Source organism: Lipomyces arxii (assembly GCF_038497795.1).
Source record: "Lipomyces arxii strain Phaff 12-163 unplaced genomic scaffold V1512scaffold_43, whole genome shotgun sequence".
NCBI lineage: Eukaryota > Fungi > Ascomycota > Lipomycetes > Lipomycetales > Lipomycetaceae > Lipomyces > Lipomyces arxii.
The window spans coordinates 1-17,341 of NW_027117742.1; the positions used below are offsets into that span (position 1 = coordinate 1).

The 17,341-nt window shown below is 42.1% G+C and overlaps 5 protein-coding genes across 5 annotated transcripts; 3 read left to right on the forward strand and 2 right to left on the reverse strand.

Moving 5' to 3' along the window:
* Window positions 1-1,146: 1,146 nt before the first annotated feature.
* V1512DRAFT_255542 (uncharacterized protein) lies at window positions 1,147-1,632 on the forward strand (the record flags this gene model as incomplete). The annotated part of the gene is made up of 1 exon (XM_066914811.1): window positions 1,147-1,632. One exon carries the CDS (start codon window positions 1,147-1,149, stop codon window positions 1,630-1,632), a length of 486 nt encoding a protein of 161 aa, XP_066769011.1.
* A 4,749-nt stretch (window positions 1,633-6,381) lies between these two features.
* Window positions 6,382-8,181, forward strand: V1512DRAFT_213611 (uncharacterized protein; the record flags this gene model as incomplete). The annotated part of the gene is made up of 7 exons (XM_066913602.1): window positions 6,382-6,492; window positions 6,546-6,648; window positions 6,699-6,808; window positions 6,853-7,308; window positions 7,353-7,491; window positions 7,541-7,834; window positions 7,880-8,181. 7 exons carry the CDS (start codon window positions 6,382-6,384, stop codon window positions 8,179-8,181), a joined length of 1,515 nt encoding a protein of 504 aa, XP_066769012.1.
* A 289-nt stretch (window positions 8,182-8,470) lies between these two features.
* On the forward strand, window positions 8,471-9,766 carry V1512DRAFT_213613 (Metallo-dependent phosphatase-like protein; the record flags this gene model as incomplete). Its single annotated transcript, XM_066913603.1, has 2 exons — window positions 8,471-9,004; window positions 9,206-9,766. The coding sequence occupies 2 exons, from the start codon at window positions 8,471-8,473 to the stop codon at window positions 9,764-9,766; spliced, it is 1,095 nt and encodes a 364-aa protein (XP_066769013.1).
* Window positions 9,767-11,134: 1,368 nt separating this feature from the next.
* V1512DRAFT_129349 (kinase-like domain-containing protein) lies at window positions 11,135-13,761 on the reverse strand. Its single transcript, XM_066912958.1, has 5 exons — window positions 13,035-13,761; window positions 12,849-12,989; window positions 12,650-12,800; window positions 11,855-12,601; window positions 11,135-11,751 (listed from the first exon to the last, which is right to left on the reverse strand). The coding sequence occupies exons 1-5, from the start codon at window positions 13,625-13,627 to the stop codon at window positions 11,566-11,568; spliced, it is 1,818 nt and encodes a 605-aa protein (XP_066769014.1). The 5' UTR covers window positions 13,628-13,761; the 3' UTR covers window positions 11,135-11,565.
* A 635-nt stretch (window positions 13,762-14,396) lies between these two features.
* Window positions 14,397-15,838, reverse strand: V1512DRAFT_213614 (uncharacterized protein; the record flags this gene model as incomplete). The annotated part of the gene is made up of 2 exons (XM_066913604.1): window positions 14,397-14,839; window positions 14,884-15,838. 2 exons carry the CDS (start codon window positions 15,836-15,838, stop codon window positions 14,397-14,399), a joined length of 1,398 nt encoding a protein of 465 aa, XP_066769015.1.
* Window positions 15,839-17,341: the final 1,503 nt, after the last annotated feature.

Genomic DNA, 17,341 nt, shown 5'->3' on the forward strand with positions numbered 1-17,341 from the left:
GGTATGATTGCGGTCCTGAGGCTGCACATTGCAAGCCTTCATCGGCTTACAGACATTGTTGCTCTTGAATCGGTGACAGTGAAGAATTTTGTCAACTAACTTAGATTGCTACGACGAATTTTACGGCAAAGTATATAATTTTTTAATTATTCTGTTATTTGTTGACATGTTTAAGGCTACTGCTATGATATCACTGAATGCAATACTTCTGTTAACGATTTATATGTGATAAACTGGATATCTGAAGAGCTTCTATTATTTTTTGAGTTGAATACTGTTAATTGATTCAATAGTTCATGATTATACGAATTCACTTGTAGAGTATAAGCGTGTACTAAGAAGATCTGGTCATAAAGAAAAATTTACAATTGAGTTAGATATTTCTTGGCCTCAAAATTTATAGGTAATATGTTAAGGGGAGCATCGTCGGAAACTCCAAACACCAGTCATTCTTGCGTTCGCAACGTGGCTGAGCAAACTATAAAATGCCATGGCTCCATGGTAGCACTTATGCAGCTCTTGGGCAGATTTTCAATAACAAGTTAAATTACAAGCACGGCGACAGATGCTATAGCGCAGAAGAACTCTGAAACACTGTAGATATGGTACTAAAAATGACATGGAATCTATTGCAACGACGTATGAAGTTACTCAGTATTATGCGTCAGCCCCACGTCACTTGTAAAATTGTAGTTTTATATAGAGCAAATTACTATAAATAACGACATGACCAAAAGACAAAACTGGCCGAAGTATTCGTTGAGCAATCTTTGTATAGATCTATTGAACTATCTACGTATACTAATATTGTGATGTTAGAAGTACAAGACCTTTTATGGAGACCACACCTTCCCACAAACATGAAGCCCGTCTTACCACCAATTTGAATGCCATGAGTCCAGTACAACGCATTTTATTATCGTACTATAGAGTCCTTAAAGCTATATTTTAAGGACATACTATAAGTAATAAGAGCAAATTAGCCACTACTTCAACATGCAAAAGTTCGTTTAATAGGAGATACAAAAATAACTATTGCGAAAATAACGCGTACGCGTACGCTGTACCCTAACCTAGGACACATATAAGCCATGGCTCGTTCTCGCTCATTATCCTCAGAAATTTGTATTATCGATTTGTATTTTCATGCCGCAGAATTCTTCTAAAACTGCTCCTATGAGAAAGTTGCGCGCACTCATAAGGTTGCAGCGCTCCAATCCTAACATAATCTTGACGCCAACGCAACAGGAGGCGATACGGCAATTTCGAGAAGAAGAGCGTTCTCGGATTAGAGGCTATCGATTGGCGAAGTCAAAAATGCTTGCAAAAAAACAAAAGTTTACGTCGTTGTCAAATGCTAGTAAAAATGCCGAGCATTTTTTAGATTCCACGGCTGCGTCCGAGCCTTTTTTTGTCTATGCTGATTTAGACGACACAGAGCTTGTAAAAGAAGATGGGTTTTCAGAAATTAATTGCATAGAAAGTATACATTATTGGCTTTCTGCTACGCTTAATCAGACTGATAGCTCGACGCAAACAGACAAGCACTCAATGCGAGAAAGCATTTGTAGTGTTATGGATTCGATGGAAAACTTTACCATTTTTGAAAGTGAATGGTTCAGACTTATGTGACTGCAAGCTCGCAATAAGCTGTTTGCCAACGAAAAAATATGTTGCGGTTTTTACAACCAAAACTGTTTCGAGTTATTAAAGGAGTTTTGGTGTTCTACTACATATTAAGATGCATGCAATATATTTGGACTGATGACCAGTTGCAATCTTGTCATTAATACTCAATTTTTGTAGTAACATAATTTATTATTGCTCGGTTGACAGCGAGCAGTCTAATAATACGCAGCAAGACTGATGAAGTTGAAAAGACAAGGACAAAACAGATATTATCCGATAAATAGAAAAGTAAATCTAGAGTACATTTATGAGGCCCATCTATGCATACAGAAGCGCGATTCTGCGTACAAAGTACTTGTATCAAGTATGTAAATTGGTCCTAGCAATTGCATGGAAATTTCGATTGGACATAGCTGTGTACCGTTTTGTAATCACTTGGTATTATTTACTCGTGCCGTATGCCCTCAGCTTACAGTTTACCTTTATGCTTCAGCGCTTCCACATAGAGTTCAAACCTACTTTACGTATGATTCTATTAGAAATTATTGTATGCCTTTGTCCGGGTTACAGCCGTTAGAGCCAAATCAAAATAAACGCAAGCCCATTTTGACCGTCCACATTCTAATATTTGTTGAGCACATTTTATGCCTGTACGCAAAGCATTTTTAGCTCTGTCGATTTCAAATTAAACATAGAACGTTCGTTTTCTTGGGTTGAATTTCTGATCAGAATTAGGTATATCATCAACAGCAGAATAATTTATAAAACGCAATGCAATTGCTCTGCATACTTTACTCTCTAATGTTCCGGATGCAGTTTGAATCTGCATGTACTCCGCCACAAAATTTGTCAATGACGTAGAGGACCCCTAAAGTTAAGTATTAGGAGTACGGTAAAACTTTAAATTGTGTACGCACGCACATAAGTTACCCTATTCAATCAAACCTCGACGGTACGGTATTCCTCCCTTCTCCTCGGCATAGTTTTTGCGCCACAGTAATTTTTGTTTTGATCATTTCAAAGTGTTCCAAATCAATATTATTTGATATATAAAAGTGCTCCTACCATTATACGCGAGTTGCGGCACCAATCTGCATACGAGACTCATAGTGCGTGAGTAAGTAAAGAAAGAGAGAAGTGGGTAACAAGGATGAATACGAAAAATAAGTGAGATAGAAATTAGCTAGAGATGTAAAGTGTTTAGTTTCGCGACACGGTGTGCGCTATGAGGTATTGATTTAAATACTCTCATTAACTATATGCTTTGAATTTTTGTTTGATTGCCCTTTATGATCTGATTGTTATTTCATCGTGTGGTTGGTTGAATGGATGTGCGGCCTCACTTGCCAATTTTTGATCACAACTGCTGCAGTCTGACGATAACAGTCTGTCAAGCAAAAGTAGACAATACCATTACTTTCAGGAGACATTTAGCATGCATATCTTACATGCTTCTGTTATATACATTGTTTCGCGTATTTGCACATATTTGCATATGTTTGCGTGTATAATATTTAAACTTCAATGCAAGCTGTGTGCGTCAAACTCGCCAGTAATAGCTATTAACCAACTTCACCTCTGTGTGTTAGTTTTAAAGAGATTGGATGGGATCATATTTACGTCCGCATTTACGTAACGAGTCCCTCAAAATGTGATTTGACAACCACACGTGAACTCTTGTGCTGCTATTATCGACTGCGAAGCCTCCCAATGAAATTTATCGTACCTTCATAAATCTGGCAGCTTTAAAAGTTAAATTGTCCATTTACTGCTATGCCAGTATCGATCATAAGGCGAGAAGCGATCCTTGAACTAACAAGTACGCAAAATTAGACTGGACGCAACAATATAATGGTATCCGTAAAGCGACACAGCGGCATTTACGTTGCTTCGTGTGTAGGTGAATTGTAAGTAGTATATTCGAACACATCACGTACTGTTTAGGCTGAAATGGAGAGGCGTTACTTACGTGGACACAAAAGTGCTACTGCAACTTTTTACCAAAGAACAAATTTTGCAATACCAATCTGACCTTTTGAAGTTCCAGCGATGTACGTAGGATTGGTTTTAATCAGCATGCCATAATGCACTGGTACAGCCCAAACCCAAGAATGTACTCCGTTGAAACAAAAAGCATACAGCAGTCACTCTAAAAATTTTCTTGAGTCAAAACCGTCTATGCCCATGTTGTAATCGTTAGTGGTGGGATATGGACAAGTGCTGTATCTGAGGAGTAAAGTCCTGGTGATGATACTAATTATCGATCGTGTGGATTAAAGAAATTTAAGTAAAAAGAGCAAACAAGTCACCAATTAAAAGTGGTCATTCTGAGCAAACAAATTGACAAAGACATTACGCGGTGGAGTTGAGCGCTCTGAATTATTTGTGAGCTACTTGTCATATCAATCGGAAGATACATTTACTTCGAGATTACATTCTTAAATGCACCAGCAATGTGGCATTAACAAGAAGTATGCGCAATGGAGCATGAGCTATGAGCCAATGCTGACTGAGAAACCGCCAATTTTTACATAAGATTTCTGCACGGTGTGGCCAAGCGCGCGCTTGAAACTGTCAGTTGCGGCCATACCTGGTAGAAAACATAGTTCCCCGTTCGATCAACACCAATTAACCTGCCATGGGCCTACTCAGTACTGCGGTGGGAGACCACGCTGGAATCGTAGGTGCTGCAATTATTCTTTTTTCCTTGGCCTATCACAAAATAGGCTTAGGGGTTTTCACTGCGGTTTAGGGCGTTTCAGCTACGCCACTGGCATCAACGTTTCGACTAGTGCGCACGTACGTACGTACGTATTTTTGCTGCCCCATCTCATATCCAATGTATAACTATATACCGATTGCTTATCCGCCTATTTGATTTAAAGTTATTTTGTTACCGTTTGAATCAGTTTATCCACAGGTTGGTGCTTTGTGACAAGGCATTGATTGGAGTTTTTGCAAGATGTACCGATTGAGACGTTACGTTTCTGTCTCTCTTGAAACACCTACTTCCATTACAAATAATGCGATACCAACCTGTCTTTTTAGCTCTACTTAATTTGTCCCATGTGAAATTGAATTTCTAACAATATGGGTCTTACTGCCCTTGTCTACCCACTCCCGCTTGTTTATAAATTGGACTCCTGCCTCTCGCTCTTTCCTCTTTTGTTTTTGTCAAACTTTAACTTTTTTCTTGCCTTAATCTACTGTGTCTTTTACACTTAAGATTATTTGTTTTCAAATATACCTGCTCTCGACATCCTTCTTTCTGCTCAAATGAACAATGACTTTACGACTAACAAATCACTTTCGAGTTCTGCCTGGCAGGCGAGACGCAGAATCAAAAACTTGGCGTTGCCTTTACACCTCCTGTTAAAATATGGTACACATCATAGAGTATATCCAGTCTTGATATCTAGTATACCCTGGCCTGGAGATTTATGAAGGAGGTGACGATGGTAGGAACTGTGCGGTGCCACTACCCAAACCTAAACACGTACGTTCCCCCGATGACTTGGCAAGCAAGGAAATAGCGATTGAACTTCAGTTATCGCTATCTACTGAACAGTTTAGTGGTATTGACTATAATCGACTCGAATTTCTGTCCACTTAGTCTGAGCTAGCCATGTTTGGTGATTCAGGTCAGCCCGCCTCCGAAAACTAGAGTTCCAAATCTTTGCTAGCAAATATAGTATCACATATGACACAAATAATGTCCTCAAACGAATTTCACAGCTGATCAGTGTTGACAGCACTAAAATTCCATTTCTGAATGCTGTTGCTGATCTGCGCGACTTGATGACTATCTCGAACCAATTGTGCCCAGTTTGATAAGTTGCTGAACATGGCCAATTGATGGGATAACGCTAGCTTCTGTCACGCAACCTTTGAAACCAGTTTTAAACCGGCTTCTCAAACTATGAAATCACGCCAGCTATATGCTCTGCGCCAATCTAACGCGTATTGGAAGCAGATATTCAGTGGACATGTTAACTTGCAAAAATTATTAATTTTCGCAGAGCGACTGGTGGAGTAGTTGGATCAATGTGAGCCAACTAGAGAAAATGACAGTAATGAGGAAGCACAGCAAGAATTGTACTGCTAGTTAAGTTTCGTATATCTTGTTGATATCTGTTTGTTAATCAAGTTGGTAATCAATTTCTCAGTGAAATATAAGTTTATTGTAGTAAGTAACTAAACGTAACCATTGATTCGGGAATGTCCTTGAAGACTGACCACGTGTTCTTGTCTGTATACGGTTTCCAGCTGCATTGTTCTCCCATTATCCGGCGTCTGCAATAATGCAGAGTCGTGCACGTTCTGTGGAACTCGTTTGCACCATGCTCAAATGCTGCTAACTCTCCATAGAAAATTTTGTCAGGACTAGGTCGTAATTTCACGGCAAATGCGTAATATTTTTCACTGCTCTCGATGTGTCTCTCGATGTGTTGTGATTTACAGGGTATTTGAACGTCTAAAATGCCATACTTTCAGAAGTTGCCCACTATGCAAAGAGCTTTGTGTTGCACGTGTTCCACCTCTTCTTTTTTTCATTGTAGATTCCATATCTACCTATTTTGTTATTAAATCTACAGACATACTCGTGCCAGCAACATTGTGGAATCGTAGATCTGTTTGCCTTTTTTTTAAGCTGCATCCGTAACCTTATTTATGCCCCTGAGCTTCATCAATCAAAACGTATAATTTTAAAGCAACAACAGAATCACACGATAAACAGTCTCTACATGACAGATGAGCGTCGAGTGGCGCTGGGGCGCGGTTTGTGGTATAAACAACTGTCTATCACGACTATGGCACACGGTCGACGGATTAAGCTACTGTCAATACGGACACCAGAACGAGGTACACTGAAGTCTACTCTCATTTAGAAAACCCTGAGCTGATTCGAGGAATAGGGCGCAGTGGAGATTGTAGCTGATGATGACGAGTTTCAAGGAACACAAGGAAGAACTATTAGAACTAAAGATAGTCAGAACACTGTCGTCAAAGAAACGCAAGGTAATGCTCCTCTGCGATATTGAAAATTTGCAAACTTACGAGTAAAACAGTTTATTATGGCAGACAGGGATACGTGTTGTTTTTACAGTGCTATCAAGCATATTTGTGGGCGCTATCTGAGTGGCTAGTACAGAATAGAGATGCACCAGAACGGCTTATTGTACGCAATTTGAATACGATTGAGAACTTGCTGATTCAAGACAGGAAACGGTCAAAGCACTGTGGGTACTTTATCTTGATGCTCGTGGAGTCGAAAGATTAAATCTTGATATTGAACAAGATGAGCCCCCAGAATCACCGCCTGCAACGCCGGATGCCATGCAGCTAATAGAAAATGCAACAAAAGATGATACTGATGACGAACCGGTCCAACAAGCTGTTTCTGATCACGAAGAAGATGATGAATCAGAGACGGCAAAGCAATTAGCTGACCTAAATCTTTCACAACGTGCAGGCGGCGCGTTTATACACATATCGCTCCATGATTCTATTGCGCTCCTGTATATAGCATGTCGCTTAATCTCGATGCCTATATTTTTATGCGATTTTTACTCATGGGTAGACGATGGTGAGATGCCGTACTTGCGGGCTTCTCAAATCGTTCCTTACTCGTTGAGAATGCATCTTGCGCCATTGTATTCTGAAATTTTTGAACCAACTGTAAAAGCTTGTCAGTTTGTTTTGTACTATACTAACATCGAAAGGTGCGTCCAGCTCTGGGGATATTTTATCGTGCGTCTACAACCGTCATTAATCTGCTACAGGCACGATTTAATCTCGTGATTCCGTCTCCGCCTGTTCCTCTCCTTCTCAGCAAGTTTTGTAGGGCACTACTACTGCCTGGTATGTTGAACATTATGAACGTTTCAAACTACAACTCACCAATAACCAGACGAACTACATGTTCCAATTACCAGGCTACTGAATAGACTTCAGCTCAATAAGTTGACTCACCCAGACATTGAGATATTGGCCGCTGTTATTGTGACCGTTAAAATCCGGTTTGGCTTAGCAGAAAACGCGTCTCAACAAATTGACGAATGGTGTGCCGCACTTCAGAGACGATGGATCAGCGTTGGTGATAGCGATGTTGCGTTTTGGGACGATGCGAAAGTTGACAAGTTCTTACACATGTACGAACGCATGTATGTTGTCCGCGACGAGGAAGAAGCCAAGACTGCATTAGGTGGGTTTTTTCTTATTTTTGTTTGAACTAGGCTAATATTTAAAGCATCTAGCCGCTTTCTAAACTTTTTTCCTTTGATATCATCAGACTATATTGAGCCGCCACAAGACGTCGACCAAATTGACAGCAAGCGTCTAACTGAAAACCTCAAACAGGTCGATGGCCGATCATTTGCTGGTCAATATCAGATCAGAAATGTGTATAGAGAGCTGCCTGCCGAGGTTATAGAACCGAACAGCGTTATCATATTGCTTGAAGCGGCCTCTAGTATGGCCGGCTGCTCAGTATTACAACTGAGGAGATGTATTAAACGGTTTGAGTTGCAGTGCATGCATATACGGGAGTAATTTGGTTTGGAATTGTAAATTAGTTATAAGAATACATATATAGTCAGTGATGGTGTTTAGTGAAAGAGGTAAGGGTTGTTAGGGTTAGAAAGTTCTGATCAGATAAACTCAGGGTTCAATCAGTGGCGGTTATCAAGGTTTGAATTGTTGCGGACCAGTCTCGAAGCGTAGATTTGGACATGTGCGCGCGTCGACTAGAGCGACACATCTCGGAAATTTTCAAGTTTTAAAAGATCGCTATTTCACGACAATTAAAGCCAGACGAGTTTGAATACGATTCACACTGAAAATGTCATCTTCAGCTATTCCTATAACGTCGTACCCTCGTAGGCCTACTCGTGCTGAGGAAGATGCTGATAGTGTTGATGCAGTCAGAAGTCAGATTGGTTTAAGATACCGCACAAGGCGATTGAATAGACGGAACATTTTGTATGGCCTTTTGTTTATAGCATCTATACCTGTTTTATATTTCTTTTTGTTTTGGGCACCAAGGAGAGACTCCTCAGTCTACGTCATCACACCGACCGTCAAGGTTCAAGACTATCCAACTAAACTCATGCCACAAACTGAAGAGGGGCGATTGGTTTTCATTGGTGATATTCATGGATGTAACGTCGAATTTGCACAGTTGCTCGAAGAAGTTCAGTTTGTGCCCTCCAGAGACCGATTAATACTGGTTGGAGATTTTATCTCTAAAGGACCAGACTCCATCGCTGTAATGGAGATAGCAATGAAGAACAACGCTATGTGTGTCCGCGGTAATCACGAAAACACACTGTTACGACGATATGCCAAAAAACACGGCCAGAAGTTCGATAATGACGTTAGAGATAGACTTGCCGATGGATCGAAAGGCGGATTGGAACATTTTGACGACGACGATGATGAAGGCATTGCGGCTTTGAATGAAGGCAGCGTGTTCGGATTGGAAAGACAAAGCTTTATAGGTAGGCCCAGTCAGGTCACTTTCAATCTACATGCGCATGACGATGATGACTGCATGGCACATGAAATGACCGACGAGTTGGAGTCTGGTGACTTTAATCCAGAAGAAGAAGGGTTCATCCACATCTTGGCCGATGAGAAAAAGATTATCAAAAAGGCAACTCAGGAGCAACTCAAGTTTATTGACTCGTGCCCTATGATTCTCCGCATGCCCGAAAAGATTTTTGGTGAAGATCATGGCGAGGTTTCTGTATGTCATGCTGGGTTGATGTGGAACGTACCGACATTAGAGGACCAAGATTCGGCGGTGCTGCTATACATCAGAACTTTGTTGCCGCCAGATAACTCTACTGCGTCTCCAACACGAGACGGCATTTTGTGGAAAGAAGTCTGGAATGATTATCAAGAGACTTTGTCTCCATCTGAGAGACGAACAGTCATTTACGGACATGATGCAAAAACTGGACTCGCAATTAAAGAGTTTTCAAAAGGCCTTGATAGCCGATGCTACAAAGGTGACTACTTGACGGCTATGGTTGTCAAGCGAAACGGATTTGGTGGATGGGAACACGATTTGGTAAGTGTTAAGTGCCAAATTCATGACCCCAAATTGCCCGGATATGTTGATGGTAAATTGTGAGATTAAGATGGAAGGTGTTTTTTTTGATTTTCTACATATTTGTATCATGACGCTTATGTCTCTTGTGGTTGGGTGGCATCGTGTATAGAAATGACCTGTTGTGGATATTGTCCCACAATATCGTATCACAAACCGTGGCATTTCCGTATCTAATTGTTGTTGTGGGCTGGCTCAATAAAGATTAATAAAGTAATTTGGGTTTCGTCGAAAGTTAGCGCACTATTTGGGGATACACCGTATTTTGGCCAGTCGGTTTGTGCTTGTATGCTGCTGTATAGTTGTAAAGCCTGCAGCCACATTCTAATCAGGCGTGCTCGTCTACTTGATACTCACAGCAAACTAGCCATAACAAACGGTTAATCTCAAAATTCATTAATCAATTGGTATACATCATTCTCGTACAACGAAACTTGTCAAGCATTGGCAAGTCCACACATCACAAAATTAAACAAAATTTGAAAATTCAAAACAAAATTGACTACAAATACAATTAGACTCACAACACGCTGTTCAAAACTTTTGCAAGCCAACTCTGTTTAGGCTTAGACGTCATTGGTTTCGGGATTACTCCTTCAAACAAATCTGCTATATTAGTCTCTATTCAAAACATAAAATAGTGTTAAGCTTACTGCTCTTCTTGTCCTTGCGTTTCGGCTTCGACTTTGACTTTTTAGCTGCTGTTGGGGGAGGCGGCGCAGCCCGACGAGGCATCAAATGTTGCTGGAACCTAATCCATCTTGTTCGACGCTGGTCAGGCACAGGTTGCGAGGCCTGCATAGGCGCCATTGGCTGTCCTCTCTGGGAGCCTGCTTTTGGTAGCGCCGGCAACATCGAGACAGGTCGGGGCTTGACAGCCTCGATCTCAGCTTCGGCCGCATCATGTCCATGGACATACATTGCGACCTGTTGTTGATGCCGTTGATCTGCTTCAATCTCATGAACTTGCTGCTGTGCTTCCTCGAAATTCAGCATCAGCGGTGTATATCTTGCCATATTCGGCAGCATGCTCTTTGGTCGCGCCGACTCGGACTCGCCCTTGGCTGATACAGAGCCAAGTCGCGAAGTCATACTCAGTACCGGACTAGGTTCTGATTCTTCTGGAATCGCAACCGCAGACATAGCGCTCACATGTCTCACCGTCGTTCCTGCGGTCGTCGTGCTCGCGTTTGATACCGCCCTGCTCTGCACAGCAACATCCTTGACTGAACCGTAGAAACTATAATCTGGCTCAGCGAGGCTTGCAAGTCTCAGCCGGTTGTAGTCCAGCACAAGCAGGTCCTTGTACAAACCCGTATCTGTTGACAAATTTGAAGGAGCGGCCTTCGTATGTGCCGCTGTTTTCGTCCCATCACTCTGAGGTTGTCTCGTAAACTCGTCTGCCTCATCTGCATCTACAAATCGACCTTCATCTAAGTCAAGCTTAGATACCCGTCGACCCTGCTTATCGGACTGACTACCAGTAGATGAGGTCCGGAGGTAATGCTCAAACTCACGCACCCATTCATCTTTGACTGCTGATTCACTTCGAGGTTTAGTGGCCTCCAACAGCTCAAACTTCAACTCAAGCAAACCTTCGGCTGTAGGTTTGGCAGGCTCAAACGTGCCGGTCTGCGCAATCATTGGCGACATACCACCGACCGATGTAGCCGCGGTCATGGCAGATGACGCTGAAGTGTTTCTAGTCCCTGCAGTCGTGCCGGATGAATCACTAACTGAACGCGAGTTAAACGCAAAGTCACACAGTGATGCAGCAAAATCGGCCGACGTTTTTCTGATATTCTCAATTTCCGATATGTCTCTCACAATTCTAGTTCTACCTTCTTTAGCTGATTTGACTGTGTTTCCACGTAACAGCGGCGCGACAGGCGATGACGAAATCGACGATCCATGCCTACCGTGTGAAGCCTTCGCGTAAGCAAGAGGTGACGACGATAAGGTGTTAGGAGAGCTCCTCCGCCTATCACTATACAAACCCGGTCCGTCCTCTAACGACAATGTAAGTTGATCGATTGCGGCAATCAACAATGACGAAGACTGTGGCAGTGGCGGCTCGGGCGTACGCTCTCGTCGGAGACGGGACAAACTCACCTGCGATTTGCTGGACGGGGTAGACGATGTACTGCGAGTGGAACGCTTGCGTGTATGCGAGAAGTCTACTCCACGTTTATGGTTTGAACCTGCAGACATGACAGAAACTCTACTTGCAGTCTTGCCGTGTCTTCTAACTTTCGACGGCGTAGTTTGGTGAAGTGGCTTTGTTCTGCCGCGCGACGCAAGTTTAGCACTTGAAGTCGAGTGCTTCGTTCGCTGTTTGTACAGTGGCGAGGATCGAGGAGAGTTCTCTGCCGAACTGTAGTCGTCCTGGTGATCATGACGATACTTCATGAGCAGACAGTAAAATGTCTTCTCCGAGTTGAGCTCAAGCGACAACAACCTATCGATAATGATAGACTTATCAATCCCATGCCACAAGGTTTGCAGATTCTTGACAATTTCCATATCAATGTCTTGGTATGATTGAACCGGTCGGTTGACTGTAATCGGCGGTCTGAACGGCTCGACAGTCATTTTGTCAGGAGGGTATTTGCGTAGAAGCGGGTGATCAAGGATCTCCTCTGCAGTGATGCGTTCTTCAGGCTCAGTTTTTAAAATCCGCCAGATTAAATCCTTGGCATGAATCGAGAGCTCTGCTGGCATCTGAAACTTACCAGTCTGCACCTTCATAAGCAGAGTTCTTATATTGTCATCATCAAACGGAAGATGCCCGGTCAACAATGCAAACAAAATAATGCCACAAGACCAAATATCTGAAGGAGAACCGTGATACGTTTTACCCTAGAGCAGTTAGAAAACATTATTTTGCTGTTGAATGGGACTACTTACAGCCACAATCTCAGGACTGGCATAGTGAGGCGATCCACACGAAGTTTCCAGCATTTTGCCGGAAGCTTCCAGGGCTGCCATTCCAAAATCAGCAATCTTAATGTTGTGGTTTTTATCCAAAAGCAAGTTTTCCGGCTTAAGATCACGGTGACTAATGCATGTTAGATACTTCGATAAACGAAACACGTGAGCGACATACCAAATGTTGAATTTGTGACAGTAGTCAACACCAAGAATTATCTGGCGAAAATAATGAACAGCTTCATTTTCATCAAGCCTACCGCGTTTGATGAGATAATCGAAAAGTTCACCACCTTCGACATATTCGAGAATGAGATAACTAACATTAGTGAGACATTGTAAACAAAGAACAGTTTCAGCATACAGTTCCCCTGTGTTTTCCCAAACATCATATAATCCCAAAACATTCGGATGTTCAATTAACTTCATAATAATGACTTCACGTTCAATCCCGTACGGCAATCCAGCTGCGTCTTTCCCTTTCTTACCACCACCACCACTACTATCATCACTCTGGTCGTCCAGATTTACAGACTTGGGCACAATCTTGACTGCAGCAAGCATGCCTGTCTTTGAATGTTTCGCCAATCTAACCCGGCCAGAACTGCCACGACCGAGAGTACGCCCAAGCCGCCATGGACCGACATGAGTTTTGTGTTTTGAAGCACCGGTTGATGTTGCCGAATTTGTAGTACAAGTTGAGACCTGTGAGACGCGTTTTGCAGCCGCTACTGGCTCTGTGGGCATCTCGACGTGAGCGTGAGCTGGAGGTATAGGTTGTTTAGGAGACAACGATTTCCGCGAAAAGTGCTGCAGCGCTGCCGACATTTTCGCGTAACCGGATGGAGGCGAGTGCGACGATTGTGATGTCAGTAATTGCGACGGTTCTGGCTGTGTACGATTTGTTAGTTCAGCCAGTACACGATTTGATTGCTGTGTTTGATCGCGCGGAGGCATTGTATTGTAGAGCCGTTCACGTTTATCGTTGTTTTGATGGCCGAGCCAAAGGTGAAGAAACCGAAAAGCGCGAGTAAAAGGAGTAAGTTGTGGACTGTGTTACCGGTGCTAACTAGAAGAGGAAAGTTAAAAACAACGCGTATTCTGTTACCGGTATTTCAATAGAAGCACTTAATTTTAAAACGCCAATTGAGTTTAAGGGACTGTTGTGATATTAGCAAGCGGAAAAAAAGAAGGTTAAAAAAGATATTGAGTAACAAAGTGCTGGAATGTTGTGGCTTGTTGTTTATTGGTTTCTGAGTAACAAAAATGAAGCACTTTTGGAAAGACGCGTGTCATCAGACGCGTACAATACGCGTTTATTGTTATTTTTTAGTCAGATAATTTCTTATATCATTTTATTTATTGTTAATGCTTTTAAAACCGATAAAACATACATAAAAAAGCACCAAATGCGGGTAAATTATACTAAGAAATACAGTGTTACGACATATAATTATGACACTAAACCCTCATTTCATTACAGTTACACCACCGAATGTACCCCACCAGTACGCCACTAACTACACTTGTCCGTATTTTGTATAAATTTTTAATTCTATTCGGAATACGCGGGAATACGCTGGGATCTACTGCCACTTCAAGACAGTGCTTCATATCTCTGTAGTTGACTGAATATATTTGACAAGAACTATCCAACTGGCCACAGGTAACTCCAACCTGCTTCCAAACAATCCACAAATTGAGTTGTCATACAATTATTAACATACTATTCCCGTACGGTCTCCACGCTTGCCAATGCTTCAGCTAAGGCATCAGTGTCCATGATTTTATCGCCGTTGATTTTTTCTGCTAACAATGCCCACTCCTCCTTAATCTTTTCTGTAAGCTCTGGTAATTGGGCCCCGCGTGCACGTATTCTTGCTTCCTTAAGGAACTTAAGTGCTTTTGAATAGTTCCGTTGCCGCGCTTCAACAACTGCAAGACCAAAGACCGCTAAAGACTGCGCAATATCGACGTCTTCTCTGTCTTCTTCGTTGTAGTCCTTGCCTTCGGCACCAGACTCGCGTAGTTCAGTTATGCTGTTGATTACGTCTTGAAAGCACTTTTTTGCGATCATCAAGCTTTGCTCTGCGCCAGACTCATGCTTGTCTGGGTTTTCCAAGTTCTGAATTTCGTAATATGTAACATATGCAGATCCAATATCAACCTCTGATTGTGTTAATCCAGTGACCATAAATAAGATATTAACTTACGTATGCGTAATATCTGCGGTAAAGGCATCTTCATTTGTTGTAGTTGCCGAATATTCTCATCTTTCAAGGTAAAGCCAACGCCCGGTCGATCATACTGTACACACAAAGTCCCATAATAGTCTCTGGCAAGTAAAAGAACTTCCATCAGATTCATATCCGAGACCTCGGGACTGCTCTTGCCATCATCAGTAGGCAAATGGTATGACACCATAGGCAGCACGCTATCAGTCTCAATATCAAGCACCGGAGTTACGAACGTGGCAACATCGGCAGGTGGAAGTCTTTTCTGAAGTGTCGTGATCCATAGACCAAGCAAAGACATGTACTCAAGTCTTCGAGCGTTGTCTATATGTTCAGACATCTCGGCCGCCCTGACACTGACTAGTAGGTATCGTCTTACCTGGTCCATCGGCATTTCACCTAGTCGACGAGGATCTTCCTGTAACCATGCAAGTCCAGTTGTGAGAATTGAGTCATACACCGATAACGCGTCTTCAAGCTGTCCGTCTTCCTCGTACATTTGACCGATTTTGATCTGCAACCCGGTGTACTCTTCCAAGACTTTTGACATCCCAAGATGATCTGCCACTGTTACAGCAGCCAAATAGTATTGTAACGCATTCTTAAATCGTTCAGGGTCGTTCGTCTTGCGCTCTGCATACAGTCCTAACCGAATTAAATCTGCAACTTGCTCAGGATATTTGTTGATGGGATACGCGAAGTATGCAATCACAGCAACGGCAGCACTTCCCCAAAGTAACAATCGACCTCGCGTCCAATACCCAACTCTTTGACCCGTGGAACTGGCATGATAATTGCGACAACTGTTCTGTAGTGGCACCGGCTTAAAAAGATGATGTTGTGAAATACTTCTCGAACCCAATCTTGCCGCTCGCAGCTGATTTTCAAAATATGCAGAAGGCGCTATTCTTATTCGCCTTATAACATTTCTCATTAACCGTGTAGGCAACTGACACGCCATTGAAATGCTTGCAATTTCGACTGAAATGTATTTTCGGTTCAGTTAAATTTTAGTACAATACCCATAATGTTTACATTTCAGGCGTCCCTATTCATTTACTTAAACTTTTTTTGTCGATTACCATTCACGCAATAATTCGTTCTTTTTACTTCGGACTTGGGAAATCGTCGGCGGGCTTAGTTGTACCATTTGCAAAACTAGTAGGATTGAAGCATTGCATTTTGTCTCGCAAATGCGCAGCCAGCCCCCCGTTACACGAATACCCGAAGTTTCATATTCAAGCAGAAATCACAATTGAAATGGAAGCGGCTGGACTAGTATACCGGCCCACATATATGATTCGCGATGATTACGCAATAGGGATCATTGATACTCAAACTTGTGATGGCAAGTTCAAATGCTTGGCATGAGCTCTTCAAACTGCTGAGTCTTTCAAACGCTTAAAACAAGATTCAAGCCAGATATTTTACTTTCCGAAAATTGAGCGGTTGGCACTAGTTTCTTAGAGTATTCACTTTAAGACATCAAGAGCAGTCTCCACAGGTTCAGATACTAGTCGCCCGCCAGATGTCCTAACTCATAATGTTTTTATTAGCTGCTCTGTGCTTCTATATTACTAGGATGACAATATTAAAAAATGTTTTGCGGATGCATTTGATGTCCCTGCCTGTATTTTAAGCTGTTCAATTTTGTCTGTAGTTAATCACATTTGGCTAATTGATGTACGAAAACCTGTCGTGTATGATTTTGAACATAGAAAGTTCAATAGAAATCGTGCAGTTGTTAATTCAATTTACAAGACAATGACTTTGGTTTGCGTCTGATGTTGCGTCGGTGTGAAGTCATCGCTGGCTGCCTCTATAACTGAAACTCTGTTCAAGAGTTGCGTAATGTTGCTGCGAATTACAGAGTAGTTTGTGAACAATTACAAAAAACACAAGTAAACTTTTGCCTTTACTTGGTCACTTTTTAACATATCGTCGATTTTTTGTCGGGACCTCAGAAACGCACCGTGCGTATTACGTACGCATACGTTTCATACTTAAGGGTTGGGGTACAACTTGTGTTAGGCCCGACGGCACAGACCCCACTCTATTAGGCTGGAGACTATGCTGGAATCGTGAATCTTGCGCTTCTTTTTTTGTTGAGGTTGTGGCTGGAACAATACCCGAACAATAATCTCGATACTCCAAGATCTCAAGTTTGTGTTCTTCGTTCTACAGTATACAATATTTCATGCTATAAGTATTGTATTCATTACATATCCATCTCAGTCCATACTAATAAAAATTTAACAGGGAGCCCCAGCACTAAACAAGTTAATAAACAGCAAATCAGAAAGACACATTAGTACTTTTCATCGTTGCAATTTAATTATTGCTTGACAAAATTCTTCACTGTCACCGATTCAAGAGCAACAATGTCTGTAAGCCGATGAAGGCTTGCAATGTGCAGCCTCAGGACCGCAATCATACC

Coding starts and splice junctions, on each gene's coding strand:
- V1512DRAFT_129349 (XM_066912958.1), bottom strand. CDS start 13,627: ATGCCTCCGCGCGATCAAACACAGCAATCAAATCGTGTACTGGCTGAA. Junction 12,990..13,034: donor TGGGAAAACACAGGGGAACT/GTATGCTGAAAC, acceptor CACTAATGTTAG/TTATCTCATTCTCGAATATG. Junction 12,801..12,848: donor TGTCACAAATTCAACATTTG/GTATGTCGCTCA, acceptor AACATGCATTAG/TCACCGTGATCTTAAGCCGG.